This window comes from Podarcis tiliguerta (genome assembly GCF_965153285.1).
Source record: "Podarcis tiliguerta genome assembly, chromosome: 3".
Lineage (NCBI taxonomy): Eukaryota > Metazoa > Chordata > Lepidosauria > Squamata > Lacertidae > Podarcis > Podarcis tiliguerta.
The window spans coordinates 25,107,142-25,124,696 of record NC_139536.1 but is presented as its reverse complement, the minus strand read 5'-3'; the positions used below and the strand labels follow the sequence as shown (position 1 = coordinate 25,124,696).

The window sequence follows — 17,555 nt, the reverse complement described above, 5'->3', positions numbered from 1 at the left end:
AAAAAACCGAGGTTCCACTGTACAGAAACAGCATGAATTGGGAATACAAATAGTTATACAAAGGAACAATATACCTGTATATGAGGCCATGAAGCTTCTAACGTAGGTTCATCTTCTTCTGGATCAAAATCTGGATTTTCACTTGGTGGAAGTGTCCTGAAGATATTAGAACCAATCTGGAAGAATATAGATACATTTTAAGCTAATTTAATTGTGCCCAAAGAAGGACACAAATATTTATTTTAATGTATTTATAATTATTTGTTTATTGCATTTAGACATATGACATGCAACAGTTACATAAAATGAGAATTAATTTAAAACAGCATATGCTCAGATAAACATTTCTGACTACATTAACAAGTTGTGTTATGATATAAATTGTTACAGATATGAAATGATGTATAATAGTGTATATGTTTGGATTGTTGACCATTAGTAAAAAGGATTTTGAATCCAAAAAACATAATTTATAGGAATTTATAGGAAGTAAGGGAGAAAAGGGAAAGTTAAAATATATACTTTATGCATACCAAACTGCAAACTATGGGTTCTGTTCTGCCATATGCCTCATTATTCGTATAATCAACAAAATCACAAAATGCATAAACATTGTTGTGTTTCTTCTGGCCTCTTGCTACTTATAATTTTGGTGTCAGTTTTTCCAATAATACTGTTTACCAAATTACATTATACCATTGATCCATGGTCAATAATTGTAATGATTTCCATGTCCTGGCGATGGTTGCTCCTACTGTGGTTAATAGATGTGTTATGAATTCTTTATTTCTAATTTGTAACATATCAAGACTATACAAATTAAGTAGAGCTAGTTCTGAAGTCATGGAAACTGTTTGCCTTGTAATTAAAATACTTATGTAAATACATTTTTCCAAAACCTTTCCTTTTTTGGACATTCCCAACACATGCGCTGATATGTCCCTATAATAGGACATCCTCTCCAATGCATGGGAGATCTGTTTGGTTTTAGATTAGTACCAGTCATATACAATTTTAAGGGTTCTTTCTCTTGTTACCAATATAGATTTATATGGCAGTTTTACTCCCCACACTGTTCCATGTTTCTTCAGTTTTTAATTTCCAATTCAATAACCAGCACCTTCTGAAATTTCGCTAAGGGCAAAACTGAATCTCTATAATAGATTTATAGAAAAAAATTATTAATCCTTTTGTCATATTATCTTCAATGATTATTTTCTCATATGTCATTGTCTTGTGGCTTCGTTTTTAACCTGGGAGTTTGTTAAAAAGGACCTCAATTGGTAAGTTAATAGCTATGGTATTTCCATAGTTCCCAACTGAATTTGCATCTCTTTGATGGTAAGTGGTCATCCATCTTTGTAAAAATATTTCAGTTAATGCAGGTCCCCCGCCCCTTTCTGCACATTATATTAATAAAGGAACAAGAAGTAGACACTGGAATCAAGGTCGGGGCAAAAATGTCCCAGTGGAAAACTTATAACAAGAGATTGCTGGAACGTAAGTAGGGATGGAAAGTGGGATAAAGGACAAGTTCAGGGGAGGAGGCTAGTAATGAAAAGGGTGTCGAAGCTCCTGTAGCAACAGTCCCATCCAGTATACTCTGAAGTATCCTCTGGAAGATGGGAAGTGGTAGATAAACATAGTGACTACAGCATCAAAGATTGACACTTGAAATAAGTGTGTGTCAAGAAATTTGTAATAATGAACAGCTAACTGGAGTAAGAGACACACGTGGCGCTGTGGGTTAAACCACAGAGCCTAGGACTTGCCAATCAGAAGGTCGGCGGTTTGAATCCCTGCAACGGGGTGAGCTCCCGTTGCTCGGTCCCTGCTCCTGCCAACCTAGCAGTTTGAAAGCACCTCAAAGTGCAAGTAGATAAATAGGTACCGCTCCGGCGGGAAGGTAAATGGCATTTCCGTGCGCTGCTCTGGTTTGCCAGAAGCGGCTTAGTTATGCTGGCCACATGACCTGGAAGCTGTATCCCGGCTCTCTTGGCCAATAAAGCGAGATGAGCGCCGCAATCCCAGAGTCGGTCACGACTAGGCCTAATGGTCAGGGGTCCATTTACCTTTTTAACTGGAGTAAAGGGCAGGGAACAGAAGATATTAAAGATGCATTTTGCTACTTCCATGTGTCTGTGAAGCCCCAGTGACAACTTCTGTCCAGTGATCATACTTCTACTTCTCCTGGTTTTTAAACCTGAAACAAATGCTGCCTGCATGCTCTCTAAACATTAGTTAGAAAGGAGACTATTTGAGATGCTTCTCTTCATAGACTGTGGGGCTGATATTTAGCATATTGTCTACAGTGGAAAAGACAAATAGTGATCAAGAAAAGTGGTAGGTTATGTTGGCATGGATTACTGGTTTGAATCCAGCACTTCAAATCAAGTTCTGTTCAACAGTGGGCACAGATCCAGACAATCAGATTATTCTCTTGACTTAGGCATGGTATTTACACACATTCAGTCTCCTTATCTGCTCAAGATTTCGATAAAGAATTCTCATGCTGCCAGTTTCACATTTTCTTCTTATACTGGAATGTCAGGAGCAAAAACCTTCTAGTTTCTGTTCCAAAACCTTAATAAATCTATGGCTTACGTGGGCAACTTTCAAATTTCACAGAGGTTTCAAGTGTATAAAGTTTAGCTGCATGTTATATTAAATAAATGTAAATGTTATTCACATGTATAATAAGGGTTAAGCACTTTCAAGATGAATTTGACAGATGGTGCTAAAAAGAAGCTGATTAATTTACAGCTGAGAAACAAAGGACAATATGAAGAACTATTGTTTTAATGGAATACATTCACGGCTGCTGTGAAGGCACAACATGCCTCTGCTTTACAATTTAAAATAATAAATTCCCAGACCTCTCATGGAAATTGTTGTAAAAAGCATCTTTGAAGATAAGGAATGAAAGGTCAAATGTAGAACTACAATTTCAGGAAAATATCTGTTCAGAAAGAGAATCTTACATGTTATTTGTCTGGGGGCATTAGGAATGCAAGTATCGGTTTCGCCTGCCCTAGAAATTTATTGTTGGCTTACTGCTGGATATGCTCCTACCATTGTAGGAGTCTCACTTGGCCATTACTGGCTTTATCTCTGGAACATCCAAGGAAAGCACTGGTAGGGACAGGAGCACAGTTCAGACATCATGCTAGATTAAATGCCATGGACTGACAAGAGTGAGCACCTCAGAGATTCGCATGCCACTTATACCTCTGTCCCCCTTTAATGACAACTATGATTGTATTTACAGTGGTGCCTCGCAAGACGAAATTAATTCGTCCCACGAGTTTTTTCGTAGAGCGAGTTTTTTCCTCTTGCAAAGCACCACGGCGAGGAGGGGTGGGGAGAAGCAGGGCAGCTGACACAGCCGGTACCTTGGACTCACCCACGCCTTGTGGCCACCGTGCGACGCGGCTGCTGGAGGGCGGCGGGGCTCAGGAGTGCGACTCCGGCTGCAACGCTGGCTGCTGGCGGCAACGGCTCTCTCAGAGGAGCGCGCGAGGGCGGTGGGCAGCGGCGCGAGGCAGCCGGAAGGTCGGCCATCAGCCGGAAGGTCGGAGGGAGCCGGAGGAGCCGTCAGCAGGAAGGTGGGAGGGAGCCGGAGGAGCGGGGAAGCGAGCGTGCGTGCGTGCAGTGACCGTCGCCATGACAGGAGAGGCAGGGCTGTTTCGTCTAGTGAAGCAAGCCCTTAGAAAAATCCGTCTTGCGAAGCACCTCAGAAAATGAAAAACCCTTTCGTCTAGCGAGTTTTTCGTCTTCCGAGGCATTCGTCTTGCAGGGTACCACTGTATTGCCTACCTAATCTACATCTAGACAGCATCTTAAAAAGCTGAGACATCACCTTGCGAACAAAGGTCCGTATAGTTAAAGCTATGGTTTTCCCAGTAGTGATGTATGGAAGTGAGAGCTGGACCATAAAAAAGGCTGATTGCCGAAGAATTGATGCTTTTGAATTATGGTGCTGGAGGAGACTCTTGAGAGTCCCATGGACTGCAAGAAGATCAGACCTATCCATTCTGAAGGAAATCAGCCCTTAGTGCTCACTGGAAGGACAGATCCTGAAGCTGAGGCTCCAATACTTTGACCACCTCATGAGAAGAGAAGACTCCCTGGAAAAGACCCTGATGTTGGGAAAGATGGAGGGCACAAGGAGAAGGGGACGGCAGAGGACGATATGGTTGGATAGTGTTCTCGAAGCTACCAGCATGAGTTTGACTAAACTGCGGGAGGCAGTGGAAGACAGAAGTGCCTGACATGCTCTGGTCCATGGGGTCACGAAGAGTTGGACACAACTAAACGACTAAACAACAACAATCTACATCTTTGCATTTTCCTTATTCTCCCCCCCCCCTCTCATTTTCCTTATTCTAAATACTTGTCAGGAAAGGAAAAGAGGTCAAAGACATTTGGCAGCCACAATCTTTTCTGAGCTATCACTCAGCCAGAAATACATATAATGTCATGGCAACTTGTCCTACCTGGTGCTGCTACTGAATGGCAGATAAGTGCATAAGACCAGTCTCATGAAGCAATTGACATGGTGTGTATTACTGAAGCCTTGGTGGGCAAAATGAGCAGGCCTGACCTGACTCAGTGGTGTCCTCTCCCCTGGCATCAGCATAGGCTGGAAGGTCAATGTTGGTGGTGGGGGAGTCACCATCATCCACAGAAATACTATATTTGCTTAGGAATTTGAGTTGAGGCTTTGCACCTTGTGATAGGCCAGTGAGAGAGAACAAGAGTCCTGCTGGTTCAGGGTGGAAAATATCCAACCCATGGGCTACGCCAGGCCCCAAATTTGGCCTTCAAGGATGTTTCCCCCAAACAACACACTCCTGCAGTACATCTGATGTCATATAGTTGTTTAATTGTTATCCATCTTGTTTATAATATTTTAGAAACTGCTCTGTGATTATTTTGTAATGAAGAGAGGTCTAGGAGTGTTATTAATATATATCTGAACTGGAGTAGTCATAAATGCTACTAACCATAATTTGCTCTCAAGCCAGATTTTAACATGGAGATCCTTGTTTTGATCTCTCTTCATTTTGAAAAAGTGAAGTTAAACTGCGGCTTAGCAGTTACTATGGTGATGCAAGTTCAGGTGTCATGGTAAACCATGGCTAAGTGGAAGGGAAACATCACAGGGGCTAGAACAACAAAGAGAACCCATGAGGCTGTCAGACATTCCAAATATCAGACCATGGTAGCTGCCCACCATAATGTTTACAGGCCACTGTAAAAAGTTGTGAAAAGTGACTTCTAATTTCCTTTACAAAAATAGTTAGGTATTTCCAAGAGATATTCCTCGTGCATGAATTATGGATGAGTTGTGCCTTTCATGTATGTATGGACAAAAAGCGCTGAGGAGCAGCAGCAGTTTTATTCCCACTTAATGAAAGGATCTTACAAATGAAATTACGTGGAAGTAGAATAAAGCTGTTCTCCACAGCTAACCCTGGTGTGCCCAGTGTAAACGGATGAGTTGTGAGAAGAAAGATGAATGGAACAATGCTGTGCATCATAAACTGTTTTGTGGATGCAACTCCACATATTGATGGCAATAGTTATTTACAATTAAGTGTAGTCAATGGTGAAATTCCAACCCAAGGTGGTAGGTCCTGGACTCCACAGATGAATCAACCATAATCAACCATAATCAAGACTACTACAATGTGCCACAAGCACAAAACAATAACTAGAAGTGTTCTGCAGTTTACTACTTTGTTTTAAAGCACAATTACTAGATGGAAGAACTGCACTTTTTAAAATCTCAAGTTATCTAGCCACTGTTACGCCAGTTACAAAAAGGGATTAGTTCTGTTTTTTTAATTTGTGAAGGAGCTGCTTTGCTCTAAAAATGTAATAGGCCTTTTACATATTTTGCAGGTCTTCACTGAATACATATTAATAATCTAGCATTGCACTGCATTATAGATCTTTAACTGTGTATGCTGTGAACACACACACACACACACCCAGGAGCTGGGACCAGTCCTGCTATAATCTGAATACCTGTCCAGAGGGGTAGCTGTGTCGGTCTGCTGCAACACACACAATAGCTTATGGCACCTTAAAGACTAACAGATTTACTGTAGGAAAAGCTTTAAGTCTGCTGAAGCAAAAACAACAGCTGGGACACCTTAAAGACTAAAAGATTTATTATAGAACAAGCTTTAAACCTTCAAGGTGTCACAAGGGTGTTTAAGTTTATTTAACCTAGCAAGAGTATCTAATTCAAAGACCAGGTTTGAACACATGGGAAACTAATTTGGTTTTCAGTCATTTCTAGAATTAATGAGATTCTAATCATAGTATATGCACTATGAAATTGCATATACTCAAATGTTACCAAAACGTTTTCTAAAAAAGTATTAACATGAAACAAAAAGTTTTGGTCCACAACTGTACATTTCAGATTGGTATTACATTGATGTATTCTCATGAGAAAAGGAAACGTGCATGGCTATTATATTTGAGAAGGCTAGCCATTAAAAAAAGGACCCCTGGATGGTTAAGTCCAGTCAAAGGCAACTATGAGGTGCAGCACTCATCTCGCTTTCAGGCTGAGGGAGCCAGCATTTGTCCACAAGCTATTTAAGGGTACGCTCTACCTCCAATGTTGGAGGCAGAAATGCTTCTGAATTACAGTTGCTAGAAACCATGGAAGGGGAAAGGGCTCGTGCTCATTTTCTGCATATTTCCCACAGGAATCTATCTGGTTGGCCACTGGGCTGATCCAGCAGGCTAATCTTACGTTCTTACGAGATATCCTGAAAAACCTTATACCAAAATTGATTTCATTTATTTTTACAAGATTTTTGAAATCTGGATTACTGTTTAAGAACAAGACATCTTTCTTTGATCATCTTAATTATGTTTTTACTTGGTAAACAAAGCTTTTTCCAGGATTCCTGGTCAGCATCATCCATACTCCTAGTGAGCAACATTGTAGTTTGCCCACTTTCCCACCACTGTATTTTATGGCTGTCTTCAGCTGTTATACTTGAACATTTGTTTTCCAGGAACACAGTCAAATATGAATTTGTAGATGATAATGCCAGAGTTACTAAAGATAGAGCAACTGATGATGTGGACTCTAATCCATGAAAGTTTATGCCATGGTGAATTTGTTACTGTTCAAGATGCCAAAGCACTTTCTTTTTTTGCTGCAACAGGCTAACTGTGCTACCCATCTGGAATCTGAAGACAAAGATTAAACTTGTAAATTTATATAAACAATTGGTGCAATCCACAGCCAATAAAATCAACAACAGATTTACCATTAACTTCAATAACCACAAGCAAGATTTCAACAATACATTTACAAGCATTAACAAAAAAAGTTGTGAAGCGTCAGATCCTAATTGACATGTTTAATATAAAATATTGTTGGACTCTAAATATTCCTCCCTAAAAGGAAATAAAAGCTGACCATTGCTTGATAATATTAAATTTAAGATAGTTAACAAATATGTGCACTTTTGTGTGCCACTTCTATTCCTTCAACTATGCTGAGGCTAAGGTTGTGGTGTACATACTTCTTTTTACTCTGCATTCAGTGCTCTCTGACTGCTGGTTTGTGAAGATGTGTACACACAACCTTAGCCACATTCCTCATCTGTCCTGTCATTTCTTGAGAAATTCTGCATTTTGTTGCATTTGCCCCCAAACCAGCTTTGATCCAATATGAAAATGCAAGACACAAGAAGACATCCAGGCTCCTTCTCCAGCCATTGGTGTGGAGAGAAAGCAGGTGACTTGAAAACACATCCAACTACTGATGAACACTGTGGAAATGCAATCTGAAATGCAGTTGGGAGGGGGTTTAAGCTGTTAATGTGTGCACAGCCTAAGTAACTTTATAGGTGTGACCAACATGCTACAAAGTCCACAGAAAATCTCATATTAAGTAGAAAAAGGGGCAAACATTTTTGCAAATCGTTAGAAGCCAATATTGGGGAGCTCAGTGGGCAGCCATACATTTATATTATACATATGCAACCACCCTAGCACTCTAATTCTTGCTATTATTTCTTCCCTACCCTATGCTGTTTTCTTGATTCTTCACCCTCTGCTCTTTCTCTAATCTTCCTTCTGAAGCTTCTCCATCATCTTAGTTTTCCCCCTTCCCATTCTCCTTTCCTTCTTCTGCTTCCAACATTATTGCAGTTCCTTTTTCTACTTTCAACCCAACTAATTCTCTTCACTTCTTTCCCTCCCTTCCTCACCTGTTCTTTCTTGCAGTTTTGCTCCTCCTCATGATGAATAAGGAACAAGTGCACATTCAAAAATCAAGCAAACATTTTTTACGCCAGCATTTGTTCCTTTGCACTGTCTGTTTTGCACTAACAAGTGCAGAGTCAATGTGATGTCAGGAGAAGGAGCTGCAAACTAAATTGCTGTTGTTGGAGGGAGAGAAATGACTGTTGAAAGCTACAATTTCTTCTGAGACACAATTCTATGTATAGGAAGAGACTGAGTATGAAATTGCTGGGAGAAAATTGAGGTATAAAAGTAGCTGGAGCAAAAGCAATCTATTGACCAAGCTGTGAACTTTTCCTGCTTCAGCTACAACTGGAAACATAGGAAGAGGTTTAGCAACTTTCTCTTGGCCTCTTACGGCTTAGGGAGACATGAACAGCCCTAGTCTGGCTCACATACACCTTTACCTCTCCCACTCCTGTGTGGCCAGAAGCAGTAGAAGTTTCTGCTTCTGTGCTTGCTGAATAGAAGCTTTTTGTACAGACTGCATAAACAAACTGTAGTAATGTAAAATATGGTTAGATTCAAACAAGAGAACTCAATCTGTAGTTTTTGAAGCTGTCTTATCTGAAAGTAACCACAATTAAAATTAACCACAGTTCTAGGTCTAGCTAACACAGGAAGCTGTGGTAAAGCAAAAGCTCCCAAACTACTCCTCCTGGGTGTGGTGCCCGTATTTCACTTAACCATAGTTTAGTGTGACATCCAAATGCAGCCATTGTTCTCTCCAGCTATAACCTTTGAGCTTTAATCCATCATTCTGCAGTAAAAGAGGGACAAACAATGAACCCATTCCTACGTCCTTGTCACCTAGGAGTCTATGGTTGTCATGCAACTAAATGCAACCAATTTTAATCCGTTACAATTTAACAGCAAGTTAACAGGTAGTGTCAGCAAAAATTTTGTTCTGCTATAGAAAAATTAATACAGAACACAGACTATATTTAGCAAAAAATATTGGGTGTCATTTTTAAAGATGTCCAAGAAGAGTATACTTCAGGTGTTTTACTTACCATTTTCACTATATCAGAATATGCTGATTCAACTAACACACCACGATGTGTTGAAACATATTCCACCAATTCATTCAGTGTTGCTCTTTTAATTTCTTTGCTTCTCAAGTCAGAGACAGAGTCCATGAAATCAAACAATACACAACACTGCTGTAGCTTCTGACAGAAGAGGTCTTGCTGTTCATTTGAGGTGGCATCTATAAAGGAAAAAGGCTGCAGAATTAGAATTTAAATTCCTGTAAAATTATAGAAATCAATATAACTTCCATCTCAACAGCAACAAACTAACACCAAGCAGGAAATATCAAATCCAATGTTCTATTAGCAGACATATAATTGTTACCTTATGTATGGAGTCCCTTCTTTCTCCCATCGGTAATGCAGAATATATGTGCTCAGCTGCACTAGCTGAGCTGTAACATATTAATAGGTTTAATTTTTTCTAATTCTGATATGGTCCTCTTTCTATGATCCTGAGGAAAATTATATTCCCAGGCTCTAGGAAAGGCTCTTAGGTTTGCTACAAAGTCGGCCAGTGCAAATTCCCCATGCATTTAGTGAGCAAGGGTTCTTTCTTGAGGAGAAATGCAGAACCAGCATTCTGCTGGCTAGAGAAGTGCTTCTCAAACTATTTTATCTGGGCCCCACTTGCAGAATAACAATTTTCTCATGCCACGCTGATTTTTTATTGATAAGAAATACATTGGAAAACAAAATGGAAGAACTCCTAGCAATGCTTGATTTGTAACACAGAACACAACTATGATCATGGGACATCCAGAAAGTATAAAACAATGCAGCTACATATTCTGCAAATAAAAATATTAGTTTGATACTATACTATGCTACGCTGTGCTGAAATGTTTAAATATTTCTCTGATTGTCCTTGAATCTTCTGGCCACATTTGTCATCCTCTCCAGAGCCAGTGTGGTGTAGTGGTTAAAAGCGGTAGACTTGTAATCTGGTGAACCATGTTCGCGTCTCCGCTCCTCCACATGCAGCTGCTGGGTGACCTTGGGCCAATCACACTTCTCTGAAGTCTCTCAGCCCCACTCACCTCACAGAGTGTTTGTTGTGGGGGAGGCAGGGAAAGGAGAAAGTTAGCCGCTTTGAGACTCCTTCGGGTAGTGATAAAGCAGGATATCAAATTCAAACTATTCTTCTTCCTGTCACATCAGTGTGGTTCACCACACTCTTTGAGAACCACTGGGCTAGAGTACTGAAATTAGGCTGGAGAAACCTAGTCAAAATTCCTGCCTAGCCATAAAATTAACTGGGCAATTTGGGACAGTCACACCCTCTCAGTTTAACCTACAAACAAGATTAAACTGAATCTGAGTACGTATCACATGCAAAGTTTCAAAAATGTCATACTGCATGACATGCTGCTATGCATTCTCAACTAATTTTACTAGTAATGTGCCATTAAAACTTCAAACTGTCCTATGCAGAGAAATTACCCTTTCAGTTTATCATCAATTTACATTTTTACAGTTCTTACACAAACAATCAACACAGGATTGAATACAGCTGCTAAAATACTGCTGCTAAAAAATAATACTGCTGCTAAAAAAATATCACAGGGGCAATCATTTTGCAGTTATCTTCCAAAACACTCATAACATGTTTACATATCTATATCACCACACTTTAAGGAAATTATGAGAGGGGAACTTGTACAAATGTGTCATGAGCTCATCACAAGTTGTAGCACCGTGAGCAATAACTGCCAACAGTCTTTATTGTTAAAATTTAGATCACCATAAAGAACTTTAAAACCAGCATTCAAAACTCCCATTGTTCTCAGCACATTTTGCGATGGGGAATTTCATTAGTGTGAGCAGTTTCTGAGCTCTGGGAGCAGTACTGTGCCTAAGATTTCAGAATAAGTGCACCGAGACATTCCGTTGTTGTGCCCGTAACCTAGGTTTAAGGTGTCATTTAGCTCCTAGCTTTCATATCTCAGTTTCTAACTCTAGTTAAAACACATATCACCATGCTGAGGAGAACCAATTCAAGTAAAGCACTCCATGAGGTAAAAAATTATTATGAGGAGGGCCCCAATTCCCATCCCTGGCTATAGTCTACTCCTCCCTCCCAAGCAACATAATACAGTGGTGCCCCGCAAGACGAATGCCTCGCAAGACGGAAAACCTGCAAGACGAAAGGGTTTTCCGTTTTCAAAGGTGCTTCGCAGGACGAATTTCTCTATGGGCTTGCTTCGCAAGACGAAAATGTCTTGCGATTCTTGAGGTTTTTTCCCACTCCCCAACCCCTTTTTCTAAAGCGCTAAACTGCTAATAGCCTTTTAGCAGCTAATCCGCTAATCCCTTAAGCCTTTAATAGCCGTTAATAGCCCTTAAACTGCTAATAGCACTAATCCGCTAATGGGCTTGCTTCGCAAGACGAAAAAACCGCAAGACGAAGAGACTCGCGGAACGGATTCTTTTCGTCTTGCGAGGCACCACTGTATAAATTTTCAGTGAGTTCACCAATACAGTTGTAGCTTGGTTTTCCAACAGCTTAGTTCTCGAAAGTTTTGACTCCTAAACGCCGCAAACCTGGAAGTGACTGTTCCGGTTTGCAAACTATTTTTGGAAGCCAAATGTCAGACAGGGCTTCCGCAGCTTCCAATTGACTGCAGGAGCTTTGTAAGTCGAATGGACTTCCAGAACGGATTCCGTTTTACTTCCTAGGTACGACTGTACTAACAAGCAGCTTTTCAAGGAGAACAACGTACAAAGACATCTATATATTAAATAAATTGGTATACAGTTCATTTCAAGCCTTTTTTTACACTCCTCCTTCTAGTTTGTGCTGTAAAGTAAACAGTCACAATGGCACAGAGAGGGTGGGTGCCAATCAGGGCATTTGTGTGGTCCCTCCTTGGCTTCTATTCATCAAGCTTCTATTCTTTTTATAATACGTACTAGAAAAGTAGTAGAACCTGAGTAGGCATATATGAAAACTTATGACATGTAATAAAAGTCAGCAGCGGCTGCCTGGAGCCCTGTCTAAATTCATATTTCCAATGTTTTTCTACCAGTACAGATCTGCAAGGTTAGATGTTTCCCTCAAGGAAGAGGATGCAGAGGACAAAGCAATATCAAATCCCGAGTTTCATATAGTCATTTTGCTTTATTTAATGAACTGATTTATAGTCCGACTTTATCTGAGGGTCCTAGGGTGGAACCAGAAACACTAAAATGAAAAGAAATAAACGTTACAATACAATTAAAAAACATAAAACCAAATGCAATGCAAATATTCAAATACAAATTTAACATTTGTCAAACTGAGCATTGAGACAGCAAGATGATTCCTATGGCATAGTAAGTCAAACATTGGCTTAGTGAGACCGTGCAAAAATGTCAGGTCCCAGAGAGGAGCTGGCAGCTACTTCTCTTCAGTCCTCTGAACTAAGCTAAGGTTTGGCTCAAGCCCAGTCTTCCAATGAGGCAAGGTGAGGTGGTCACCTCAGGCAGCAAGTCTGGGCCTAAGGAGTAAAAAAGGACCAGAAAGAAAAAAAGCGGGTGCCAACTCGTTTCCAGAAACCCACATATTCATTAAGTCTCATTAAATCATGGTTTGCTTTAACGCTTTGTGTGAACTAGGTCAATAAGAGAAATGTCTGAGTCATTAAAATAGTAACCAAACTAAATCTGATTGCCTACTGTGCTTATTTCTTCCTCTAGCTTACATAGCAGCAATCTGTTTAGCTTTCAGTGTTGTTTTTTTTAATAAGGGTTCTAAAGGAGATGCAGTCATTTTTCTTTAAAATTTAAAGTCCATCATGTGCCATATCATAATAAACCCCATGAAGGTCTTAAGATGATGGTAATTTTATTTTTGAAATATCCCAATTCTGGGCTGAGCTTTTAAGGTTATTGTGTAGTCTGGCAAGGCCAACATTGACACTTTTTAAAATTTCAAACCCTCAAAAATGGGATGAGATAAAAAAATGTAAAACTGAGATCTGGGACCTTCTCTTACACTGCTTTTAGGACACTGAAAATGGAAGCAATATAAAATGGTAAAGTAAAATCCCTAGATCACTTGACATGGCATGGCCTTCATAAAGCAGCCGGGGCACTATTTTGTTCTCAACACATCCAAAGTGATCAAAAGCTTAACTTTAACAATATATGCAAGTACATGCCCCACCAACATTATGCTGCAAGTAGAAATTCTTTTACACTCCTATGAAAACACTGCCACATTCTCTCAAAACGGGGGGAAGGTTTCAAAGATGGAAAGCACATTTCCAAATATGGCTCCCAAGTTGTTAACAGTGGTCAGCAAGGAGTCAATACTGGCTCAGAGAAAAATGTTTAACAACAAACAAACAACAACAATGGGTGGCTTCCAACATATGTAAAAACATAATAATACATTAAACATAAAAATACTTCCCTATATAGTGCTGTCTTCAGATATCTTCTAAAGGTTATATACAATAGTTACTCATTTCCCTGACATCTGATGGAAGGGCATTTCACAGGGTGGGTGCCACTACCAAGAAGGCACATAAAAACAAGCCCTATTTATCAGCGTCCAGAACTCAAACCACAACGCCTTTTTCTTCAGCCCCTCCAGTAAACCTTCATTCTACAGTGGTACCTCTGGTTACGTACTTAATTCGTTCCGGAGGTCCGTTCTTAACCTGAAACTGTTCTTAACCTGAAGACCACTTTAGTTAATGCGGCCTCCCACTGCCACCACGCAATTTCTGTTCTCATCCTGAAGCAAAGTTCTTAACCCGAGGTAATATTTCTGGGTTAGCGGAGTCTGTAACCTGAAGTGTATGTAACCTGAAGCGTATGTAACCCGAGGTACCACTGTATTTTATTCTCAAGTCAATTTCTCTAGAATCCAGGCAAGTTCATATATTTCTCCCAACCTATCCTAAAACCCTCTCTGGCAACACATAAAAAGATAGAGAATTTGTGAAGCAGTTAATTTTCCTTGACATACTGCAGATATTGCCTGCAGGAGTACAATGTGAGGAACACATTTTCTTCTACTAGCACAACACAAGAAAAACATATAAAACACTCAGAGGACAGCTATTAGCATACTTCCACATCCTATGTAAAGTATCCTCCAAGGATAGCCAGAAAAAATGGAGAAGCACTGAGGTACAAGCAGAGAGGAGCTATTTGCAAATTCACAGGCTTTACCCAACTTCAACTTCATGCAAGAATAGGAAGATATTACATCTTTCTACCAAAGCACTATGATAAACATTGTGATAGCATACATAAGAGGATATATAGCATACATAAGAGGATATATGCTTTTACTGATGATAATTGTGAAGGGAACTACCACTAGTATGGTGCACTGTTACTTTAAAAGAAAAGCAGGAAATGCTTACAAACACAGGTGAAAACACTTAACTAACCAAGTTATATATGCCTGGTAGTGTTGCACTAGGAGTGTATACTTAGCTTTTCTACTTTAGAATTCATACTAATAAATGAGTTCTTAGGACAGACTTAAATGTAAGAATCTCTGAATAAATCTAGTCTGCACGTTGTTGTTTTTAAATCACTGGCTAAAAACAAAGCCTTTTTTTTCTTTTCTGCGCTCAAATATGCATGATTTCTCCCTGCTAAGATATTAATGTGTGTCTCTTATAACTGAACATCTTCTGCAGATTCAATATGTATCTTCTGAGCATTCAATTTCTTGAGAATGCAACTGCACAGAACATGTTTCTTAAGCCACTGAAATAACACATTAAGTTATCCCTACCAATCTTGTGCTGCCCTGAGTTTACCTAAATGTCTATTTAAAAATCTGCTTTGCTTGATCTGTGTCTTGTCTGCTCCTGCCATCCCTGCAATAGTCTGGTTGTTTAGGTATGCAGTTAAACAGATCTAAAGACATCCAAATCTTCCATAAGAACATTTTAAAATGTAAATTCAGACAAAAAAGCTAAGTGTACACACCTAGAGCAGGGCTACCAGGAATACACAACTTGGCTCTTTAAACACATTCAGCTGCACTGGCAATCATTTCCAACATTTCTGTTAAAGGAACAATATACATCTCTGTGTACTGCACTTAGCTCTCACCTGTGACTCCTCAAAGCTGCCAAAAATGACAGCGGCCATACCCCTCACCTGTGGCTCCTTGAAGCTGTCAACAGTGGCAGTGGACACACCCTGGGGAAACTGCTTTGACTGGCTGGCCAAACCAGGTGAGGTAGCTGATGGGTCTCAAAACTTCAGTGACTTAGGGACTTTGTCCCGGCATGCAAAGACAGGATCCAGCAGATTGAGCAAACGAGACCAAGAATGGGTCCAACAGTCAAAAAAGCAGTTTCTGCACATGCTATAGAGGGAAGTGAGGGGCAGATGGGGCTTGTCAACCTGGGATGGTAACCCATCTAAGAGAAGGGAAACGCTGATCCTAAACCCCTGCTGCCTCACAGGATATCGTTGGGAGAACAAAAGGCTAAGGGGTAAACCATACACAAATCCAGAGTAAACTCCTGAAGACACCTGGATGGCACTTTGTACGCCTCTTTCTGGCAACTCCTGCAACCAAGCTGGTGCCAAACATATTGCTCTGCTTTCCTCTGGACCACATCAGAGAGGCCAAACCCCTGACTGAAATGCTCTAGAAAATCAGAACACCTGGATCTGGTATGCTTATGTCATTAATTCATTTAGGGTGCAAACTTATGGCCCCTGTGAAAATATTCTAGGGGGTCATAGGATTGTAGCTCTCCATCTCTGCCTACAGAGTAGGAAGCCTAATCATGGATGCCTCTTTTTTGTAGCCATGGAAACCAGTGGGAAGGGAGGGGAAAAGCTACTGATGGAAAGCAGAGCAGGTGGAACTAAAATGCCACACCCCTTTTATCCTGCTGATTCAAGGCCAGGGAGACTTTTGATTTGGTTCTTTGTCTGCCTTTGATTTTCCCCCCACCCTCTACTAACCAGGTAGGGATTGGTGTATTGCGCTCATTAGTATCAGTCACCCCTTAGGTAATTGAAGGTTTATAAAAAATATACTAACTCTTGGAAATGTGGTAAGGAATTCTTTTTTACCCAGTTGGTGGCATTTGGGGCAAGAAATCTTTTATAATGAAGGAGGTTATACCACAAGTTATACTTTTAGATATAGTACCTATATATATATATATATATCTCGATATAGTACATTTATTTATTTATTTGTTTGTTTGTTTGTTTGTTTGTTTGGACTGTGTAGTATCAAGGCCTGCAGGCTAACCTTAGCATGTAATTGACCTGTGATGCTAACTGGAATTCAATTATAGCAGAAACACTGGACAAGCATTTGAATGGTCTGCAAGTGGGAAAGACAATAAAATTGGAATAACCTTCTCAGTATATACGGTACATTTTCCAACTCAGATGAATTACACGAGGATGAATTTATTCCATAAATAATTATTCTGCATGGAATATAAAATGCCATGTTCTCAGACTAATTACCCAGCACAACAGAAGTGCAGAAACGATACAGGAAAGTTGAACATTCTCACTGATGTGGGCATTTTGCCAAGTTATGCCATTTCACACCATTATGGATTCATTGCCAATGAATTTGGCTGGCCACCGTTTTATGCCTTTCACTTCTCTGAAAGTTTACTTCTCTCTGTGCTCCAGCTTATTTTCAGTAGTCACAAATAGACCACAAATACATATAGTGTGTGTGAAATGTAAGGTAAGTGACTATTCACAAGCCTACTTCAAAAAAGTGTATTAGGATATTATTAAGATTTTCCCTGGCTGTCCCTACCATTCTTCAGAAAAATGCAGGGTATAAAGCAAGTAACTAAAAATTATCAACAAAGATTTGAATATTTCAGTTTCCAAAGTTCTGAAAGTTACAATTGTACAAAAGATAGCACACAAAACCATAGTTTCCTGTTGCCAAGGCAAACTGAATACCTAATGCGTCTATGAATAGTTGGGCAAGTTTAAAAGTCCTTACTTGATATACAGTAGAAACTCGGGTTGCGAACACGATCCATGCAGGAGGCACATTTGCAACCCGCAGCGCCGTGCCTGCGCACATGCGGGCTGTGATTTGGTGCTTCTGCGCACGTGTGAGTGCCGAAACCCAGACATAACCCATTCCGGTACTTCTGGGTTCGGCGCTGTGCGCAACCCAAAAACGCATAACCTGAAGCATCTGTAACCCAAGGTACCACTGTATATCTAAACAATTATCCTATTCAACACACACTGCAATGAAAAGTGCTTGCTTTACAATTTCAT

General features: G+C 40.1%; 1 protein-coding gene across 1 annotated transcript in view; it reads right to left on the bottom strand.

The window, feature by feature from the left end:
- The window catches only part of PPP2R5A (protein phosphatase 2 regulatory subunit B'alpha), a 44,476-nt gene that overhangs the window by 14,239 nt on the left and 12,682 nt on the right, over positions 1-17,555 (bottom strand). The window contains exons 2-3 of the mRNA XM_083433108.1: positions 9,297-9,493; positions 75-176 (exon numbers count right to left, since the gene is read on the bottom strand). Coding sequence (XP_083289234.1) covers positions 75-176; positions 9,297-9,493 — 299 coding nt within the window. The remainder of the gene's footprint in view (positions 1-74; positions 177-9,296; positions 9,494-17,555) is intronic.